Source organism: Salminus brasiliensis, chromosome 17 (assembly GCF_030463535.1).
Source record: "Salminus brasiliensis chromosome 17, fSalBra1.hap2, whole genome shotgun sequence".
Taxonomy (NCBI): domain Eukaryota; kingdom Metazoa; phylum Chordata; class Actinopteri; order Characiformes; family Bryconidae; genus Salminus; species Salminus brasiliensis.
In genome coordinates this window covers 26,455,300-26,475,737 of record NC_132894.1, presented here as the reverse complement: position 1 = coordinate 26,475,737, position 20,438 = coordinate 26,455,300, and the positions used below count along the sequence as shown (strand labels likewise).

Sequence of the window (20,438 nt, the reverse complement as noted above, 5' to 3'; positions counted from 1 at the left end):
GAAAGGCCATGGGCTCCAGATTGTTGAACGCTGCAGGTGCCGGCTGGCTGCGTGGGCATCGGCATGTATGTCGGACACACATGATTTAATTCCCTTCTGTCTAATGAATACTCGTTTAAGTCAGTTGCCAGAAAGAGCCAGCAGCTCCATTACAGTTTGGCATCCAGGACGACTAAGCCTAAACCTTTCTTTGTGCCATTGCTTTGGAAATGAGTCAGTGTGGTATGTGAGTACTGTTAGGGCATTGCAATACATAAGCACTCATGCAAAGAAGAAGGCTGAAGATAAGTCTGTTTACCAGAAAAAAAAAACAGACATGTCCTTGATGGTTATTTCTCTGTTGAGGCTTGCATTTAAACTGTCATGGCAATTTATTAATGACCATTTTGTCATTCGTCTAAGTGAGAATAATGAACTGGCTCATTTACAGTGAGTTAATGTTGCCGCTTTAATACACCCTTCCGCCCCAAGATTATGGGGGCTTTGGAAATCATTGCCCAGTGTGTGTGTGTGTGAGTGAAGCTGTGAGTGGACCCTATAGCTCAGGGCTTCCTCCTGCAGGATGTGTCACTCTGCAACACAGCAGCTGTAGCTGGACTCAAGGGCAGAGTGTTGTAGGGCTACAGGTTGGGGTCAGAATCCTTGCTGATAAACATGCTAACCATTCCCTTACAAATATTTTTAGTGAGTAGATGTTTGATGTTCTTTTCTTGCTTGCATGAATTTTCATGAGACATTTCAAAACACAATTAGTTAAACACTCTCGGTTACACCGATTTTTAGGAGAAGGAAATTGTAAAAGAGCAATAATGAAATTCTCATTGCATGCTGTTTGTGGCTCTGCCAAGCCTCTACCCATGTCATTAATGCAGAACCAGGCATAAAGATGAATTTGTTCAGACCTCTGGGTAATCATGCAAATAGATCACGTTCAGTAGTTCCTTCCCCCCACCCACTGATCCACCATGCCCTGGCCTTTTCACATTTCCAGTCGGGCTCCCGTGAACGTTTCATTGTTCTGCTCTTTGATCTGTTCTGCTGTGCTCTCCACCTTAAACAGCAACCAGCAGCATTTTATTGGCCCTTCATTTTCCTCTGTTTGTTTCCATGGAGACAGATGAACGTTTCAGGCCTTTAGCGGTGTGCCCTATATGAACCCCCAGCCCCAACTAATAAGCTGTGCTTGGTGCGCTGTGATGCTGGGTTTAAGCTCAAGTGAAAACCCGTTTTCCACTTAATTCATCTGTGCACTTTAGGGACAACTACTGTCATATCTGGTTTACATTGAGGGCTTCGAGAAAATAAATTAGTTATTCGTCTCTTCTTCGAATGCCTTCTGTGCCTAATTGTTAATGCTGTGTGATCTTCAGTTTGAAGATCATGGCAAAGCTGCAGTGTTTTATCTATTACAATGTGCGCAGGCTTATATTAGATTTTGGCTATGTTACCCTATTCACCTACAGATACCCCTCTTTCTATTATAACACACAACTGAACGCTCACATTAAACAGTTCAAGTATTCAAGCTCCTGTCAAATGTTCTTATGTATTTTTGTGATGAATAATTAAGAGTGATGGTTAATTATGGAAAATAATTAGCAATATGTTTTAAGGAAATTACTATTATTTATCATTCTTGAGCAGTTCCTAGTAGTTACTGATTTAAAAGCATTCAACAAGATGGACTCACTACGTACTGCCATAAATTCCCCATAAGATTTAGTTGATGTGAATCCACACACTACTTACCTGCCATCATGAATTGGCAGGGACACCATTGTTCATAAAAAAAAAGTCACTACAACCATTTGTGTGGATTTAGTGTACAATCCCACCCCATGTGTGAACAAAAGATGTGATTTGTAACTATGTAACAAGGCTGAAGTGTAGAACGCTTGAGCAGCTACAGGACAAAGGGAAACTCCAAATGATGTACTAAGGAAGGTGTTACTGTAGTGATAATTCTTTAAAAATACATTGTATGACCCAGCTGCACTTCAGCGTCAGCTCATGGGCAGATGCCCTGACATTTTCTCTGATGAATTCTATGATAAAGAGCAGAATCCATAGTGACCTCAGTGGCAGCAATACATCCAGGTCATGATCAAAATCTCACAGCTGACAACAAAGACGACAGCAAAAATTGCCACAAAGCGTTCCATCTGTTGTTTTTTATGATCCAGAAATTGATATTTCTCTTTGGTTAGCCGTTATATCTGCTGTGCTATTCTGCCATGGAGCCCCTCCTTGACCAGGGTCTTCAACATGCCTCTAGCATGTTGTTCTAATATGGCTTTGATTATAGTGTGGGACCCTCTCTGTGCAATAATGGGCCTGACTGGACAACCTGTTTGCTGTCAAGTTTACCCTGACTCAAAGACCTGGGGTTAGATTTAGAGGTCTGGCCCAAATCAAAGCTGGTCGTTAACTGAAGCACTGTAGGTGAATGAAGCCCATTACATATTTATATGTATATTTATATGTTTTATACACACATTTAAACACGTTTTCATGGCACTGAATAGGTGACCGAAAACCAGACAAAGACACAAAGATACAGGATGGCTACTTATACTATAGGCAGGACTGGAAAGGTGCACGTATTCGTCACTGTACAGTGTGGACTGTACAGCGAAATGTGTCCTCCGCATTTAACCCATCTGGTAGTGAACACACACTCACACACACACACGTGTTAGGGGCAGTGAGTACACACACACACCCAGAGCAGAGAGGGTAAAGGGCCTTGCTCAAGGGCCCAACAGTGGCAGCTTGCCGAGCCCGGGAATCGAACCCACAACCCTGTTATCGATATCCCGGCGCTCTAACCGCTGAGCCACCACTGCCCCTAATACCTAGGGAGAGGTTGTTAACTACACATGGGGCGGGAGCAATGATTGATGGGCGGGACTAGGGAGGAGACACAGGCGGGGATGTGAAATAAAACATATAAAAGCACATGGGCAAGAGCAGGACATGGGCAAAAACAGAACAACACTTGTCCCACTTCTTTCAAATGAACAGCAGAAATGTAGGTTATTTGAAAAACAGAAATATGTATTAATAAAAAAAACTTTTTAGCACCGTTTATATACTTAAAAAAATAATAATGTCATGTACATTTGAGATGTTGTTTTTGTAATACCCTGCTAGTGGTTTGTGTCCATATTCACCAGTTCAGGCATGTATTATTGTCAATTATTATTATTATTATTATTATTATTATTATTATGTTTAATTCTACAAATAAACAGAAGTTTAACATTTAAAAGTGTGTCCTGGGCAGAAGATATTAACATACTTTCACTATAAACAAATCTTTGTATTTTAAGTTTGTATTATAATAAGTTACTCTGGTCTCCCCACAGCTATACAGAGGAGGTGTGAAGTGGAATTCTGGGAAGCATCACTTTTGCCACCAGCACAGAGGGAGAGACATTTACAGGTACATATGGTATGGTGACTTTTAATATTTTTGAATCATTACCATCAAATACTGGTGGCCCTGCATCACCAGACTCACACAGCATGGATCTAACAGCTTCACCACGACTACTCATTTTCAACTCATGTCTTCATCTGAGAGGGCAGGTTTTGGCATTTATCCTTACCTTTACAAACATCTTAACATTCATACCAAGGCATGCACTTACTGATTTAGCAGTCCCTCTCCATTGATTATTGTTGTAATCTTGCTGTTTCAGCCTCATTGTATAATTTAGTACACTCTGAATCTCTCCCATGCCATTCCTTAGGAAAATCAATAGTGCTTTGCCTGATGCTTGTTAAACCATATTGACAGCATAATAGAAAAATGCTCTGCGAATATCATTAATCTTCTAGAGCTGAACAACCCCAGGACCTGAGTTTTTGCCTATAAAACTTTTTAAGTTTCATTCGAAGCTGGAAGTTTTTTCATATGCTGCCAAAAACCCGAAGGCAGTAAAGAAACAAAATGCAGTGTTTAATAGGAGAAGCATATTTTTCTGCGGACCATTGCTGATGTTCCACAAGAGCACATTCCTTGGTGGCCAAAACACTAAAAAATGTGCAGGAATATGCAAATATGTGATAGTTGTCTCCAGCACATCATATCCTTCTGAGAGCCCTGAACAAGATCAAGGAGAACTAATGGAGAGCAGGCACCATATTTTCCTTCTGGAGCTGTCAGCTAAGTCTCATTCTGTGGACAGAGCAGAAACTCCAAAGGAAATTAAGATCACTTTCCCCCTGTAAGCAACTTGATGAAACAAAACTAAAGATTCCTTTTAAAAGAGTTTTTATGCCTACCCTACCTTTTATACCTACCCTCTTTCAGAAATAAGAGACATACCCAACATAAGTCCTGCTTTAGAATGCATGTGCAGTTTTTTAGTTTTTCAAGTAACATTTCTTTTGCAGTGCCATGTCAACGTTGTTGTTATTCTCAAGGGCAGCTGGTGCACGTACTGGGTGCAGTCTGCAAAAAAGTTGGCGCCTGCCACCGCTTCCCACAGCATCACTCGCTAGCTGGGGTCTTGTTTGGACTATCAAGACTGCTTTCCTCCTCAGGCCCTAGATCGTTAGTGCTGCCTGTCTGTTCAGATCACAATAGAGCGCCGACAGATGTTTAGCTCAGTGCGAGGGACCTTTCACAACAAATTGTTCTTGGCCAGTTGCACTTGAGTTGTGTATATACATAGTCTTGGTTGCTGTGCAAGGATTGACACATGAGCTTTTGCAGAAGCACTGTGCCTATATGGGGGACGTTCTGATGATTTGGTGACCAGACACTTCATGAGTGGATTCATGGACATAACCTCTGATTTCCTCAGCATTTTGGCGACATGCTTGAAGCTCCCCTGGCTTTGCACTGACTTGCACACACCCTGTAATTCTAACTGTTCTCTGTTCTCAGCTTGTTGCCAAGGTACTGAATCTTTCCTTCCAGACAAGCTTGTCTGACTTAGCTTTAGCCCCCCACAAAATATGACTGCTATCCTCTGGAGAGAGAAACCGCTCAGCATGGTGTCCATCACTCATTTATAGTAGATAAGCCAGCCTCTCAGACACCACTCCAAAAAGCGGCTCGCTCCAAGACTAACAACCTCCGTTCCCTTTTCCGAATAATTAGGCCTGGGAAAATCTCGAGGACGCCCAACTCATGCTGTTAATGCACTTTCTGTTTTAGGGTATTTTAGCTTTGCCTGTTGTCATAGCGAAGGCTTTCAGGAGATGTACAATACATTTTAACTGAAGACTCAAGCACGAAATTCCCCAAGCGTTAAATGTGCCAATACAGCTGTTATTTTTAACTATTTTAATTATAGTAACAAATGCATAATAACTTCCTCGATACAGAAACTTAAAATGAATAGGTTTAATAAATAGCGATGTTGCTATATAAGGTTGTTTAAGTAAGTGAGGTCTGCTAATACATCTTCTACAATATTAGTCTGCTAATTAACTGATTTATTGGTGCAGGTAAGCTGACAGTTGTTAGTAAACCAGTGCTGGGCTTATTGTTTGACATGTCTCCGCCTGTCACCAAGATCTAGTATTTTGGCTGGTTACATGGTTCCTCAAATATTATATACTTATATTTCCAGAATGATTGGCAGTGGCATCAAAATGGTAACATAAAGAACCCCTTCAGTAGCGGTGCCAACAAAAAGTCTATCTGAAAGGCTCGCTGTGCAGACAAGATCAGATCATGAAGCCAGTGGGATTGTTTATTATACCTGTTTGTTTATTTTTTTATTTTAATAAAGTGGTGACACTTCATGACTGTGATTCATGTATTTACAGGACATTTAAAATGTGTTAAAATGTCATTTGGAAGGGTAAAACACTGTTGTTTATTTGTTGCCGTGAACGTATCTGAAAAGCTGAAATTCCACCTTCCAAATTCCACAGTTGCATTCTTTCTCCTGTAAGTTCGGCACCATTTAAGACGGAGCGCAAAATTCCAATAAGAAGCTGGAGAATTATTCCAGCCTCGTTGGTGCAGTCGTGTTTATGTACATACATCAACACGGTCTGAATTTAAAGAAAGAAATAGATTATGAGATGAGGTGGCTACATTTCAAGAAGCATGACTGACAAAACAGAACATTTCCACGATGTATTATCAAATAACAAAGGAAAGATATCACAGGAGTGTATGTTTAGCATGGATCTTTAACTAGCACACAGTGTTTGAGAAGTAGCTCTAACGAGCAAGCGTGTGGGCAGTATGACCGGCAAACATTAATTAACTCAGGTGTCGCCTTGTTTTAGGAATGTATTGTGTGGGTTAGCAGGTTAAATGATCTAGTGGAAGTTAGTCCCGTCCTGCCTAAATCCAACAGAAGTAAACTACCAAAATATTTTTTTCTCTGCTAGGTCATGGTAAATTTCACCACAAAACAATAGCTAATAGATAGAAGAGATTCGCAAAAATGAGTGGGGCTCCAAAAAGGGTGGTATGTTGACTAGTAACACAGCACCCTTTTAGGAGCCCTTGTCCACAAACCTCTCAGTACTACTGTATGTACAGTCTGAGCTGTTTGATGTTTATTTAGTGTCTATAGTAGCCTTTTTATTTACTGTAATGCTGGACACATCATACGATCTAGGATGGTGTGAAGATGCTAAAATCTTTGATATTCCTGTTGACAGCAGAAGGTAATCTCATTGAGTTATTCTGATGTTTCATACATTTTGGATTTTGTGTCTGACCATACATTTGCATCCCGCTATTTTTGAACATCATAACTATATCAACAAGGCTGTAGTCATATCAACATGCAAGTCATTGGCACGCAGTCTTACACACCCTGTGGTTTACCAAATCATGACAAATCTCTGTGCAGTCAGATACAGAGCATTTCATTCCAGTTTGATAAGGTCGTTGGAGAGGACTATAATCCATCTTCTGCTTTGACGGACCAGTACTCCACTCCTTCCTCCAAACAGAAAGACGAATCCTTTTTACTTTTCTGTGTATCAGCTATAAATGGAGAGCGCTCAGAAGTCTTATCAAAAATGGCAAAAGAGTGCTTTGCGAGTATCGCTGCACGGCAAGAGATTAATCAAAGATCGATCGTCAGCCAGTGCTGCTTATTGATCCTTTCTCACTTCGGTGGTTAGCGTCTCTTCATGGTGGATTGAGGTGCTGACACAATTAGGGACTGAAGCATCTTCTCCCCCGACATATCTTCCACAGCGGCCGTTTGGCCCAAAATACAGAGGCATGTGCACATTTGAAGGTCTTGGGCATTAACTTCAAAGTGGAGAAGTCATAAATAATAGCACTGTTTGGTGATAAGTCCTCGGAGAATGCCTGGAAGGATGAAATGCCAAACACGAGTTCCTCCCTAGCCTTACGGAAGCTTTCAGATGAACTCAATGAATAAATGAACACTCTGCTGAGGATTCGCCGAACTTCTACCCCGCGCCATTTGTATTAGTATGGAAATTTGCCCACGATATGTCTGCCAGAACTGCATCGATTTAACCACATCAAAACAACCCTGTCTTTGGCTGGCTTGTACAAGATACTTTTGGAGAATTGCATTCATTGACGGATGGGTGTTTGTCAGAGTATATATCACTAATGCAAAGGATGCACTTGAAGGACTTAAGCAATAGAGGCTGGCAGCATAGCTGCAACACCGTTCCCCTGAGGGTTTCTGTTTAAAAAGGAAGCCACATGTCCTGAGCCTTCACATTATGTGGCTACTTAGCATTCAGCTCACCTCAGGCGAGGAGCTATTGGCCTCCCACTCTGCAATTTGGGCCTCAGAAATGGACAATGCAATCCTTACAGGAGCTTTCAGCGTCCATTGGTATATTTATTATTGTGCATTTCGATAATGAAATACAAGTCCTGCTGACTAATAGAAGAAACAGTTTTGAAATCAAATGCCAAATGCATAGAGAAAGTAAATTTAAATTTAATATTCATGGACCCCTACCAAGAGCTATTTGAGTTTAATAAGTGCGGTGGCTAATCATCAAAGAGGTAGTGGCAGGTTCTGTGGTAAGCTTACAGAACAGGCTCAGGTGGTGGTGCTCCATCTGAGACATAGAGAAAAGGATTCAGCAGGAGGTGGAAAGCCTTTTAATTGGGAATGATGGTGGCATGACCTTAATGTGTCAGTGTAGGACCCTGTGATCCAAACCTGACCACACTGGTTTAGTTACATTTTTTTTTCAAGTGAAATGCAGATGTATTTTGGTGATGGCCATTCTGCTAAGTGGTATAAAACAAACCACACAAATTCTTACTGAAACTTTCTGAAATATTGTAATAGTGGTGTAACAGTATACAGAAGTCAAGGTTTGGTTCACACCACAGTTTGGTCATAACGGTTTGGAAAAAAGCAACAGATACCACCAAGTGCATATGGCTGACTGTTTTTCTTTAGTGAAGTACTTTTGAACAGTCATTAGTGCAAGTTACAGTTTTTTCCACTTGGCATATAGTCCGCCTCAGGGGTAGTTAGGTCAGCCTGTAGTGTATTAAGCAGTAAAATATATCATATTTTTTTGTATGGCTGATAGAAAAAAGGTAATAGGTCACAATTAGCTTTAAAATATATCGTATGTCATAAAAGTACTAAATAAATTTATTTTTTTAAAACTCATTCATTTATTTCATATTTCATTTATTTGATGGTTTAATGGGCTGTCTGTGAAGGAATAGCCTTAATGGTATTCTAACATTTTTTGTCTTAGATAATTGGAGTCCAACAGAGAGACCTTGTCCCTCCGAGGGGTATATATTCTGTCTAGCAAATTTACAGTAATGCCATCAGGCTGGCGTTATAATGAACCCCTTAGAAGAACAAATTGTTACTCAAAGTATGTTATTCCTTCCGCTATCAAGTGACTTAATGCTGCCAATTGTCTTTTAAATGTGAGTTTAAATTATGTGTAAGGATGGAATTAGCTGCTCTTTAACCTCTTTGGGATTAATAAAATAGCCTGAACTAAACTGAACGGAACCTTTTCAGTTTGTTATGGCTATATTTGGTTATATTTAAACATTCAAAGCTTAAGCTCAACACTTCCAAATAAAGGAATACCCATTGTGATTTGAAACCAACAAGCAGGTCTTCTACTTACTGTGGCTTATTTGCACTCACCATAGTCAGAGTTTTTAGACTGATCTAAGCTTAGCATCACATGTGACTAACTTGCTAATGACAGTTTCCAGTTGAAACTTACTTGTGAGAAACAAGACACACAATAGGCTGTCCTTAATGTTATGGTTTGGTGGATGCAGTCCATGAAGGTGATCGTACCATGAAGGTTCAGGACAAATTTTCAAGTAAATTTGTGTTGAAGCTCTTTTGAATGGGGTGTGCACAGATCACATAGCGTAATAAAAATTCTGAACATATTCAGACCCTGTGGAGGTAAAAAAGGAAAATGGTGTTACATGTAAAGCCTTGCCAAGGCTTGAAAACAGCCTTTGATGTCAGCTAATTCGACAGAGTAACTGGAGACTGGAGAATTCCTCTGTAATCAGCCACATGCTCCCACAACTATGAATGCAGAGTTTGGGCTTGGCTTATGTAAGAGAAGTTAAAAGCATGACATCTGGATCATACAACTGAGGGAAATGTAAAACAGTCAAGTTGCTGAGGGTCATATACCCCTATAGATTTTTAATATTTCATAACACTGTTTTACGTTTATGTTGGGGTTTCACAAATTGGACAAATATAACTTTCAGCAGTGGACAGATTGATAAGGCCTGCGGTGATAGAATGGATCATGTGTAAGGAGTGGATGGGAATGTAGTGTTTAAAGCCCAAACAAGTTCTTTCCTTGATCCACTGTTTTCTTTTACTTAACCTCCTTTACTTCAACTAGGTTTCCTTTTTTCATTATTGTGTTGAAACATTGCCAATAAACCCTGCACTAATGTCTAATAACCGCTTGGCAGTGTCCTTCAGTACACAAAATGTGCTTGCAGTTATTATACTCAGTTGGTAGCTGTTAGTATGTCAGTGCTTACTTATTTTGTACAGTAGTTATTATGCTTTTGTTATTTTGTGTTCTTTACTGTTAGGTTAGATTACTTGATACACGTCCAGTCAGGGTTGCTCTATTTTAATTAAGACAGGACAAGACAACCATATTCACCATTTGTGTTGGTCACAGATGGAATTTGGCCTCCCCCTTTAACTAATTTGTGCAGTGAACACACACATACACAAAAGTGCCAAACGATGGTTGGCAGCCATCGCTGTAGCGCAAGGGGAGCAGAGCGGGTCAAGGGCCTTGCTCAAGGGCCCAAAGTGGCAGCTTGCCAAACCTTGTCATCAGTAACCCAGTGCTCTAACAACTGAGCCACCACTGCCCCTGTGTATATTATTCTAAATTATATAATTATCATTTATAGCCTGTGACAATTTATAGATCTTCCAACGTTGTGCAGCCCTAGTTTATATAGATGCTGTTTATATCATATTTGTAATTTTTCACCTGGACATCCTTTGAATCCTGCAAATGTTCTTCACCAATAAAACCAATTAACCAATAAAAATGTTTCAAAAGTACTTGCAATTATTAATTTTTTTTACATTAACTTCCATTGAAAGTTAGGATTCTTTGTCTATCTTCTGATACTTCCCACGTGTATAATAATATCACTAATGCACTTTGTGTTTCAAAACATCTAACAGAACTAACAGACTATTGAGGACATTGAAACTTGCACAGATGGTTAGACGAGCTACGTTCTTCCATTGCTCCAAAATATCTTAAATGACTGTTTACATGGAATGCGGCGTGTTGATGAAGACACTCCATGCAGACTATCTCTGAGCACTACCATTTGACTTTGTGGTTGCTTCTTGATGGATGGGGGCCATCTGAACTCACTGTTTTGTAAGAGCTATGGGAAACACTTCTTCTATATGCCACACTTCCTCAGGCTGCTGTGACATGTTGTTTTTTTTGGAAAATATTGGTTTGTAATTGGCCGAGGCCTTTCGGCAGAGTTGAAATCAAAGCTCACCTCTGCTTCATGGGCTTCTCACTCTGTGCTTTCTTGTTTTTAGCTGGGACTTTGCAAGTAGTGAAGAGTCTTTTTCTGGTTCATAAGATCCCTCCCTATCATGAAGCAGACTGTTTTTAGCAGCCCTAGCTTGTGACTTGTGTTCAGAGAGCAAGCATTTGCAAATCTGTCTCTGGAGTGAAATCAGGGTTATTATGGAGGCAAGAATCCTTGATGTCCCATGAGCTGAGTTAAGCAAAAGCAGGAAAATCAAGTCCAACATGCAGATTCAACAATTGTTGTGAAGCTATTAAAGGAAGGTTAAGATGTTAAGATTCTTGACAGCTACTAATAGACATCCTGTGTTGTTATGATAAGGTTCAGAGATCTTTGGCTCATGATGAAGCTGGGGCAAAAAATATTTAAGATAGTATCATGATGTATTAGTGAAAAAATTATTACTTATATATTATATTGTAGTTATTTCAAAGGCTGACAGGATTCCATATTTGGGTTGACAATATTAATCATATTAACAATCAAGAAGTTATTTCACTGATTAAGTTTTATTGTTTTTTTGTTTTGTATTTTGCCACAGACAATACATCATGGCTTCATTGAGCAATAAGAAACTATTACGATCATTTAAGATTCCAAATTACTGAAAAAAATGAACTAGGCATCTAACACATTTACTCACACATCCGGTAAATGTTTTTACTGCAGTGCACAAAATAATATTTATACACTTCTTCACAGTTTGTGTTCCACACTGTGTGGAATTTGCTAAATGTCAGTTGCAGTATTTCTTACTGCAGTCTCACAGGACCTGATGTGCCTCAGATATCTTGGCTAGCACAGTAAGAACTTTGTATGAAGCTGCAGGGTCAAAACAAATACTGAACATTGACAATGTAAATGTAATGTAAACCAATGTAAACAGGTTTTTGGGATCTTATTTCATTATAGCTCTGATAAAGGCTGTTTACAGAATGGGTATAAATGTGTTTTTCAATTGGAGAAAGTTGTACACTCTAGCCACAATGTGCTAATGCTATTTTATTATCCATTAGCAAATTAAGAACTCCATGCCTATCTAAAACATGGAGTTGACACAGTGTTGGACTGACTTCTGTCAATGTTTGGAAAGTGTAATGGATAACACCATCATACTGCATGTGTAGAGCAAAGATTTGAGTTGCTAATATATAAATGATGTTTTCACAAAGTTAACAGATTTGTCTTGATTGAGTGAAGTGATTGCTGAAGCCAAGTGAAATGAGAAAAGTGTGAACTTTATTGGATTAAACAGAAAAGGTTTTCTAAAGATTAAACTTGCAGTCAGTTGTGCAGTAATAAAACGCAGTATACTGCAGCATGTGATAACACAATACTTAGCATATCAGAAATCTTTATAAATTCTAATAGAATCATATTGTGCCTTAAGTAATGTAATAATACCTGATAGTGGGGGCTCTAGTGATTTCTTTTATGTCTATCAAATAATATAACTGTTGCCCTGTGTATGCAATGGTTGTGAGTCAGTCTATTAAAGTGAACTCAATCCCCTCAGAGGTGATGGACACACACATTCATGCACACACACACGCACACCAAACTGCTGGATTACCACAACTCAGCATGATTCCCCTAGAGCTCCTTTCTGTCCTGGCTTTCGCAACACCTGACTGAAGTGGCCAGGAAATTACTTTTGGAAAAGCTGACTGGAATGATTATTAAATTACGCCTGAACCAATTCTGTACGAAGAGTAGAAATTATTCACAGCTATCTGCAGTTGGGGTCCGTGAAATCATCCAGCTGCTTAGAGCTATTTTTGCACAGAGCCCCAGCTACAGGCCCTCTTTGCTTGCTCTATGTCACTCCTATACTGGCTGCATGCAGAGTGGAGCTGAAGGAGTTGTGCTGACATTGTGTGCACAGAGACACTGTTCAGTCCCAGGGGTCAGCCTGCGAGGCAGCAAGAGTATTAAAACTACCTGCTGGAGGTAAACCAATGGCCCAATGCTGTAATGAGCAGTCTCCCCATTAACCTAAATTCTCCCCTAATGGCCTGTAATTATCCAGAGTGCATTGTCAGCTAGGGACATCTATTCACGTAGGGTCTACCTACGCTTTATCTTATTAATATAAATGGCCCAATGCAGGAAATGCATTAAACAAATGCTCATTTATTATAGCTGAATGGCTGGCTGCTGAGCCAAGGAAGATAAATACACAGAAAAGCTGAAAATGACCATTAATTCTTGATCAGCTGACTGAAAGAATCACCTAGCATTACTTTAGCAGAGGGCTTCTTAGTGCGTACTTGGTTTTGTTACTGTTTCATGGATGACCTAAATGAATAATATTTCGTCAGTAAGCCGCAGCTGCTCCCTATAGGCTTGTTACTCCATAAGGAAAACATGTAAAGAAGCAGGCAGATTCGTTAGATGCCTTTACGGGATCACATGGGCAGGCTATAACATGCAGCATGTGGTCCGAGGAGGTGGGAGGACATGTTTATTTAGTCTGGTGAGAACAGGACCAAATGTGCTCCAGCAGCCCTGATGGTGTTTTTCTGCCGCTCTGGCACTCCTACTCACGTCCATTTTCAATGCTCCTCCATATTTCATTGCATAAACAAGTCATCATATTCCAGTGTGTCAGCTTTAAAATCCTGCTGCTTTGTTTACGAGTTTCTGGTTTATATGAACATAGCCTTTTTTTTTGGAGCTCTGGTTGGTGATGTAGTTACGTGAGACATTGGAAATCTGATTAAGAGAATTCATTTTAACCTCCAGTGGAAATGAATGCTAAAGCTGTTAGGGACTCATTTAACAGTCTGATATTCCATTTTTCATTCCCACTTGCTTGAACACAGTGCGTCTGTTCCTGATGCAAATGGATGCGTTTTTGAGGGAGGAAGTCACAAAATGATCTCATTCATTTTAATTAAGTTAAGAGCACAAAGCTTTCACTTATCACCCAGCACATACAGCGACCCATCCCCACTTCTTCTAATAGTGTGAGTGTGTCTCTCTGCGTCTTGTACAATGTTGACCCTCTAACTGTGTGTCCCCAGGGGCAAGGAGAGGCTTCTGCAAGAGGCACAGCCATGGAGGGGGATTGCCTCAGCTGTATCAAGTACCTCATGTTCATCTTCAACTTCTTCATATTTGTGAGTACTTTTTCTTTTTTCTTAGTGCTTCGGTATGAGGAGTGTCAAAAGATCCACCAAATAACTAAAAAGCAATTATGTGTATCACTTTTTTTGGTCTTTGTGGTGAAATAATTTGTTTCGGTTGTGTTTGAGTTTGTTTCCTTTCAGGCACAATGCAATTAGAGTGGCACAGGCACAAGATGATGATTCAGACTTTGAATCGTGTTTGAATGTGTTTATCACCTCCTGTTTCCCTAAGCATGTTTACTGTGTAATAGATGGTTTCTGGGCTTGTGTGTGGCCAGCAGGTTTTGTTTTCCTAAAACCATATGTGGTTCAAGAGGCTGTAAAGCCCCAGAACAATCCTTGTTGCCACCTTCAATAAACTTTAAAGCTATATTGTGAGGAAGCACATTTATCATGTGCCAAAGAATGTTGGTTTTGCCCCAGAACCACATTGCTTCCTCTGCTCAGAGAGAGAATTGTGTTAGCAGCCTTGTAAGTTCCCTTTTGCCACTTTAAAATCGTAAAAACATGAAAAATAAAGTCACATCATGTGCCCTGAAGGCTATGTTTTATGTTTATCCATAAATAGTTGATGCAAAAGACAAAAGATAAATGGAGCTAATTTTGATAGAGTTAATAGGTTACTTTCTGATTAATTAGGGCAAAAACAATACATTTATTGCAATTTTATGGTATTTGAATGAGAAACGATTGTCAGCCTGAATAAAGTGGCATGCAAAAGCTTGGGCACCCTGGTAGAAGATAACTAATCTTAGAATCAGAATCAGAATCTCTTTATTTGGCCAAGTATGTTGCACATACAAGGAATTCTACTTGGTATGAGCAACACAAGTGTGACATGTAACAGGTACAGACTGTTAACAAGTATTACAGTAAGAGAGATAAGTACACTAAGCAATAAATATTATAGTTTGACATACAACATTAACAAACAAAAACAAACACCACACAGAGGAGCTCATGGCCATGGCTGCCATCTTAAATGCAATAAAAATCCAAGCATAAAGGTGCACCATACCAAGAGATCTCTCAGGAGCTCTCAGAAAACCCTTTATCAAGGTCTCTGGTAAGCTTAATTAACTCTTTATGGCTATGGATTGTTCACAATCATTGTTAGTAAGGTGTTAGGTGATGAACATTTTAAAGCTTTATAAATGCTCTCACTTCTCAAACCTTGTGCCAACAATCAGTATCCATGGGCTCCTCTAAGCAGCCGCTTAACACTTTCAGTTAAAATAACTGATGCCCACAAAACAGGAAAAGGCTTTCATTAGTAATGTAATAAAGAAACAGCAATGAACAGTGGAGGTCAAGTTGAACCTGTGGTATTGTGATATTTTTTTGTGACATGTAAAAGACATTTTTGATAAATCTGTGGAAAAACATTTTAAAATGATATAGATGGTTTCTTGCAAAGGGTTTTTGAGTTAATACATGCTTCAACATGGTGATATATTATATGAGAACAATTCTAATAATATTGAAAGGAATATTGAAAGCTTGGGAGCAGGATGCAAATACGAGTAAAGTTTATTATTGGTAGTCCAAAAAACTCTGTCTGATTGCTGTCAAAATGCACAGATAAAACTAGTATGGAAACACAAAAAAATGACTAAAAGCAATTGCACCTGTTTAACTATAGAAAATATTCCTGTTACATGTTATTCTACAGTAGGTTGCATCCACTTTATATGTGCTCTGCCGTAGTGTGTTATTATTATTATTTTCTTTTTCTTTTTACATAATGGTGATATGATACCTGGTATATTAAATATTTTAAAATATATATACATATATATATATATATATATATATATATATATATATATATATAAAATAAATGACATTTTCTTGTGATGAAACATTAGGCCCCCCCACATTTATTATTACTTAAAATACCATAATTTGATGCAGCACATCAGTTGCACATGATTGGAACATGGTTAGAGAGGATTTTGGCGAAGCCCATCCTACTTAAACCTCAGACATTTAGTTTGGTTTGCTCTTGATTGTTAAAGTGAGTGGTGTCACTAAGGCGAGATCCAAAAAGCTCTCAGAAAAGAAGATTGGAGATGCAGATGAGTCTGGCAAGGAATTTAAAAAGATCTTAGAACACTTACCAATCGGCCATTCCACTGTCTGCAGAATACAAACATGGCCAGGTCAGGCCGTCCTAGCTAGTTCAGCACAAGAGCAGGCCACGGTGTAAAAAAACAAAACCTCTCTAACAATCATGAAATGTCATCACAGGACCTACATCTAGCTCTTACCACAGTTGATGATGGAAGGTGTGCCAACCCACACTGTCAAAACAAACAAACAAACTAACAAAAAACCATCAGGTCATGGCTAAGGTTTGCCAGAGAACACCTAGACAAAGACCAGTAATTCAGAACAAGTCCACAAGTCCAAAGTTTAATTATTTTGACATGTTTTTGCAAACCAAATGCAGCAATTGAGCACAAGAATCCATACCAGCCATAAAGAATGGAGGTGGAAATGTCATGATTTGGGGCTGCTTTGCTGCAGCAGAGCCTGGAAAGCTCTCAGTCATAGAATCAACTTTGAGTTCTTTACTGTAGAAGAGGGCTTCTGATACTTTAGGGTATCACTGAAGCAGAAACATGACACAGCTGAAAGAATTCCCACTTGATATTAGACACAATTTGATAGTTAAAAGAAAGGTCTAATTGAGTTACGTAATTGTTTAACTTTTCAGTAAAACGGCATAAGGGCATTTGTATATGACATTGCTAAAGTACTTTTTTTTTAAGTAAAACAGTAAAAAACATTCAATTTTTTCAAAACCTTGTTGCTTATATTTATAAAGTAAGTTTTCTTCTTCCACAGCTTGGTGGTGCATTTCTGCTCGGAGTGGGTATCTGGGTGCTGGTGGATCCCACAGGCTTCAGGGAGATTGTAGCAGCAAACCCACTTCTGTTCACTGGTGTTTACGTGATCCTGGCTATGGGTAGCATGCTCTTTCTGCTGGGCTTCCTGGGCTGCTGTGGAGCAATTCGGGAAAATAAGTGTCTGCTGCTGTTTGTGAGTAAATTTGTCATGCCCAAAAAAATAAGCTGATCTCATAGAGCACTGAGACAGAGGTTTTGCTGAATTTAAAGTAATGATATGTTAAGACACTGCTATTGTACATATGACTAAAAATATATCTGGTTTACTGTGTCCCTTTTTTCTTTTTTTACAGTTCTTTCTGCTCATCCTTATCATATTTCTGGCAGAGCTGGCTGCTGCCATTTTGGCCTTTATATTCCGAGAGCATGTGAGTGTCATCTCCATTTAATATGGTCAAGTGCTTGCACTGCAATATACCTCAGCCCTCACTGATTATGTCTCCCTGTGCATCAAAAGCTCACCAGAGATTACTTCACCAAGGAGCTGAAAACATATTACCAAGGCAGCAACAGCACTGATGTCTTCACCGCCACTTGGAATACTATCATGAGCACGGTATACTAAAGTATTCCATATTGAAGTATTTATATTTACATATGGCTAATTTTGCTGTTGTCCAATTGCTGGAACTAGTGATTATTATTATTTGTTGGTTGCTTTGCAGTTTGAATGTTGTGGGGTGAACAGCGCTGACGACTTCGATCAGGAGAGCCTCTTCAGGCGCCTCAACCCCAGTAGAGTGGTACCTGAAGTGTGTTGCCAGAGGAACGATCTGTTAATAAATAAAGAAGAGTGTCTCAAGGGCACTATGCAAATTCGCAACAAGGTTAGTATGGAGTCCATGGGCAACTGTTACAAATAAAGATCATTTCTATCTAAAAAAGACAGATTTTTCTGTAAAATGGTCATTTTACAGGAGAAGGCAAAATATTCGTAGCTTTCAGTGTATGTTTATGTAAAAATACATTCTTTCTAATACTTCTCTCCATTGGTCAAGAAGTGTTCACAGAATGCTGAGGGCAGCTACTAACATTTGTCTTTTAATAAGAACATATACAGTAAATGAGAAACACAACAAAACAAGTTGATTTTGAAAATGAAAAATAGATCTAGACCTTTTTATTTGGTAGCTGTTTTTGGGAACTCCTAGTTCCCAAAGAATTGTTAATGCAAGTAAAGGAGTCCATCATTGGGAGAGGGCAGAATTTAAATATAAGGATATTATATCCTTTTCTACTCACAATCAACTCACAGATATATTATGGATTTATCTTTTAATCAATGAGTTATGAGTGGGGAAATAATTAAAAATGCTTGAATGTTTTTCAAAGCTGTGACTTATTCAGTCAAAGGAGTCTGTATTACTTATTCCCTGTGATGTGTACTGAGGTTCTGCGATAGACACACTGAATGAAGTCATTTAGGAAAGGCCTGCCAAAAAAATGGAGTTCTGTGCTGGTTGAAGCTACTCTACCCAACCTGTGATACTGAAACATATGCTCTTTCTAAACAGGGTTGTTATTCAGCAGTGGTGGACTACTTCGAGACATACATCTACATGGCTGGAGCTTTAGCTATTGTGGTGCTGACCATTGAAGTAAGATTACATCTTTGATGTTATTACTAGAATGCAAACTAGTGCTGTGTTCACAATATCTCATTTGTTGCAAACCGACAAAGGAAAAACGTACTGTGTATTGGGCTGACTCTTCCACCTGGTGGACAAAACCAAAATAACACTGGCAAAAAATTAAGCTATAACAGTCCTCATAAACCAAACAAAGCATTATGACCACTCACAATGAATAACAGGGTCTGAGATATATGTAAGATGGTAACTAAATAGTCAGTTTTCATAGTTAAAAGTGTTGACTGCAGGAGAAACTGGCAAGGCTCATTAGTTTGTCCTTGTCAGCACCAGTGGCCGCCAGTGGTTTGAGGACCATTAACTTGTGACAAAGTATTGGGTTTCCAAGGCTCATCGATGTACAAAGCCAACAAAGGCCATCCAATCGAGGCAAAACTGACAGAAGGGCTACTGTGGCACAAGTCACTGTCAAGTCAATGTTAAATGATTGTTATAGGATTGTTATATGCATTGCACTGTGAAGCAGTGGAAGACGGTCACCTGGTCGGATTAGTCTGATTTTCGTTTACACCACATGGACTCTACCCAACACCTTACAAGACCTTGTAAGAGAAATTGCTGCTAACGTCTTAGTTCCAGATAGCACAGTACCTTTTTCCAAGGACTTATTACATTGGGTGGTCACAATGTTTTGGCTCATCTGTGTAATTGCAAATTATTCCTTTTAGTTGCTAGAAACATTTATGTTTAAATTGCATTCACTAAATCGTCTCTTGCAGTGTTACACTTGACCTGCTTTCTAATTTCTTTGTTATCTTTCTCTGCAGCTCTTCGCAATGGTGTTCGCCATGTGTTTGTTCAGAGGGATCCAGTAGTCCATTCATACTGTACAAAAAGACATTTCAAAAGGGAAATGGCTTAAAAAAGAAGATACAACAATGCATATGTGTCATCTGTGTGTTTTTGAGTTGGAATTGCCAACAGTGACCAAATTGTACTTCACAGCTGGAACTTTGAGGTACCGGATAGTAGAATGGAAAACATTACAAACAAGAGAAACATAGAACGTTTCACTCCAGTGGCAGCATCGTCTTGCAGCCCTTTAAACTGAATGGAGGGAGACCATGCACTGATATTTGGATGGATATTTATAGATAACAGTTCATTCATTTGTACAGAAATAGTGTACATATTTTACCTTCACAATCACGTCCGAGCCATGCGAAAAATCTTTCCACAATGTTTGTTTTTGTGTGCGTGTGCACGCGTGCTTATATATATATGTGTGTGTGTGTGTGTGTGCGCGTGCCTGCTCTCAGAGGCCACCATTTTGTGTTGTAATGTGATGTGTATTGAAATAGTGTATATTTTATGTGATTTTATCAAATATATGTATGCATTTGTACTAGTATCTACAGTACCTATACACAACATTGATTGGTATTAAAAATGAAAAATCCAAGACTGTTTCATCTTTCATTCACAGTGCTTTCTAAATAAATTTGACTTATTTCACAAGAGAAATTATACTGCTTGCCCTGCTTCTACGTTCATCACAGTATCGCTCTTGATTAAATCATGCACTGTTCTTTGACATCTTGTTTTTTAATTGCTTCAGCATTTGTCTTAAAGAGAAACTCAAAACCCATACATGCCTCAGCCTTAACAAGCCGTCCAGAAGAGGCTCAATACTGTTTGTATTATACAAAAGATTTTTATAGTCAGTCACGTAAGCGTGAAGTAATGTCACGTAAAGATCACTTGAGGACTGAGACTG

At 39.1% G+C, this 20,438-nt stretch overlaps 1 protein-coding gene across 2 annotated transcripts in view; it reads left to right on the top strand.

Moving 5' to 3' along the window:
- Positions 1-20,123, top strand: part of tspan18a (tetraspanin 18a) — a 34,962-nt gene extending 14,839 nt beyond the window's left edge. Inside the window, exons 2-9 of one of the 2 annotated variants that reach the window (XM_072659970.1) lie at positions 3,369-3,454; positions 14,056-14,151; positions 17,011-17,205; positions 17,366-17,440; positions 17,530-17,628; positions 17,738-17,899; positions 18,587-18,670; positions 19,489-20,123. In XM_072659970.1, the coding sequence (XP_072516071.1) occupies positions 3,452-3,454; positions 14,056-14,151; positions 17,011-17,205; positions 17,366-17,440; positions 17,530-17,628; positions 17,738-17,899; positions 18,587-18,670; positions 19,489-19,536 (762 nt within the window). In that variant the 5' untranslated portion in view covers positions 3,369-3,451 and the 3' untranslated portion in view covers positions 19,537-20,123. The remainder of the gene's footprint in view (positions 1-3,368; positions 3,455-14,055; positions 14,152-17,010; positions 17,206-17,365; positions 17,441-17,529; positions 17,629-17,737; positions 17,900-18,586; positions 18,671-19,488) is intronic. The other variant, XM_072659971.1, reaches the window with a different exon arrangement.
- Positions 20,124-20,438: the final 315 nt, after the last annotated feature.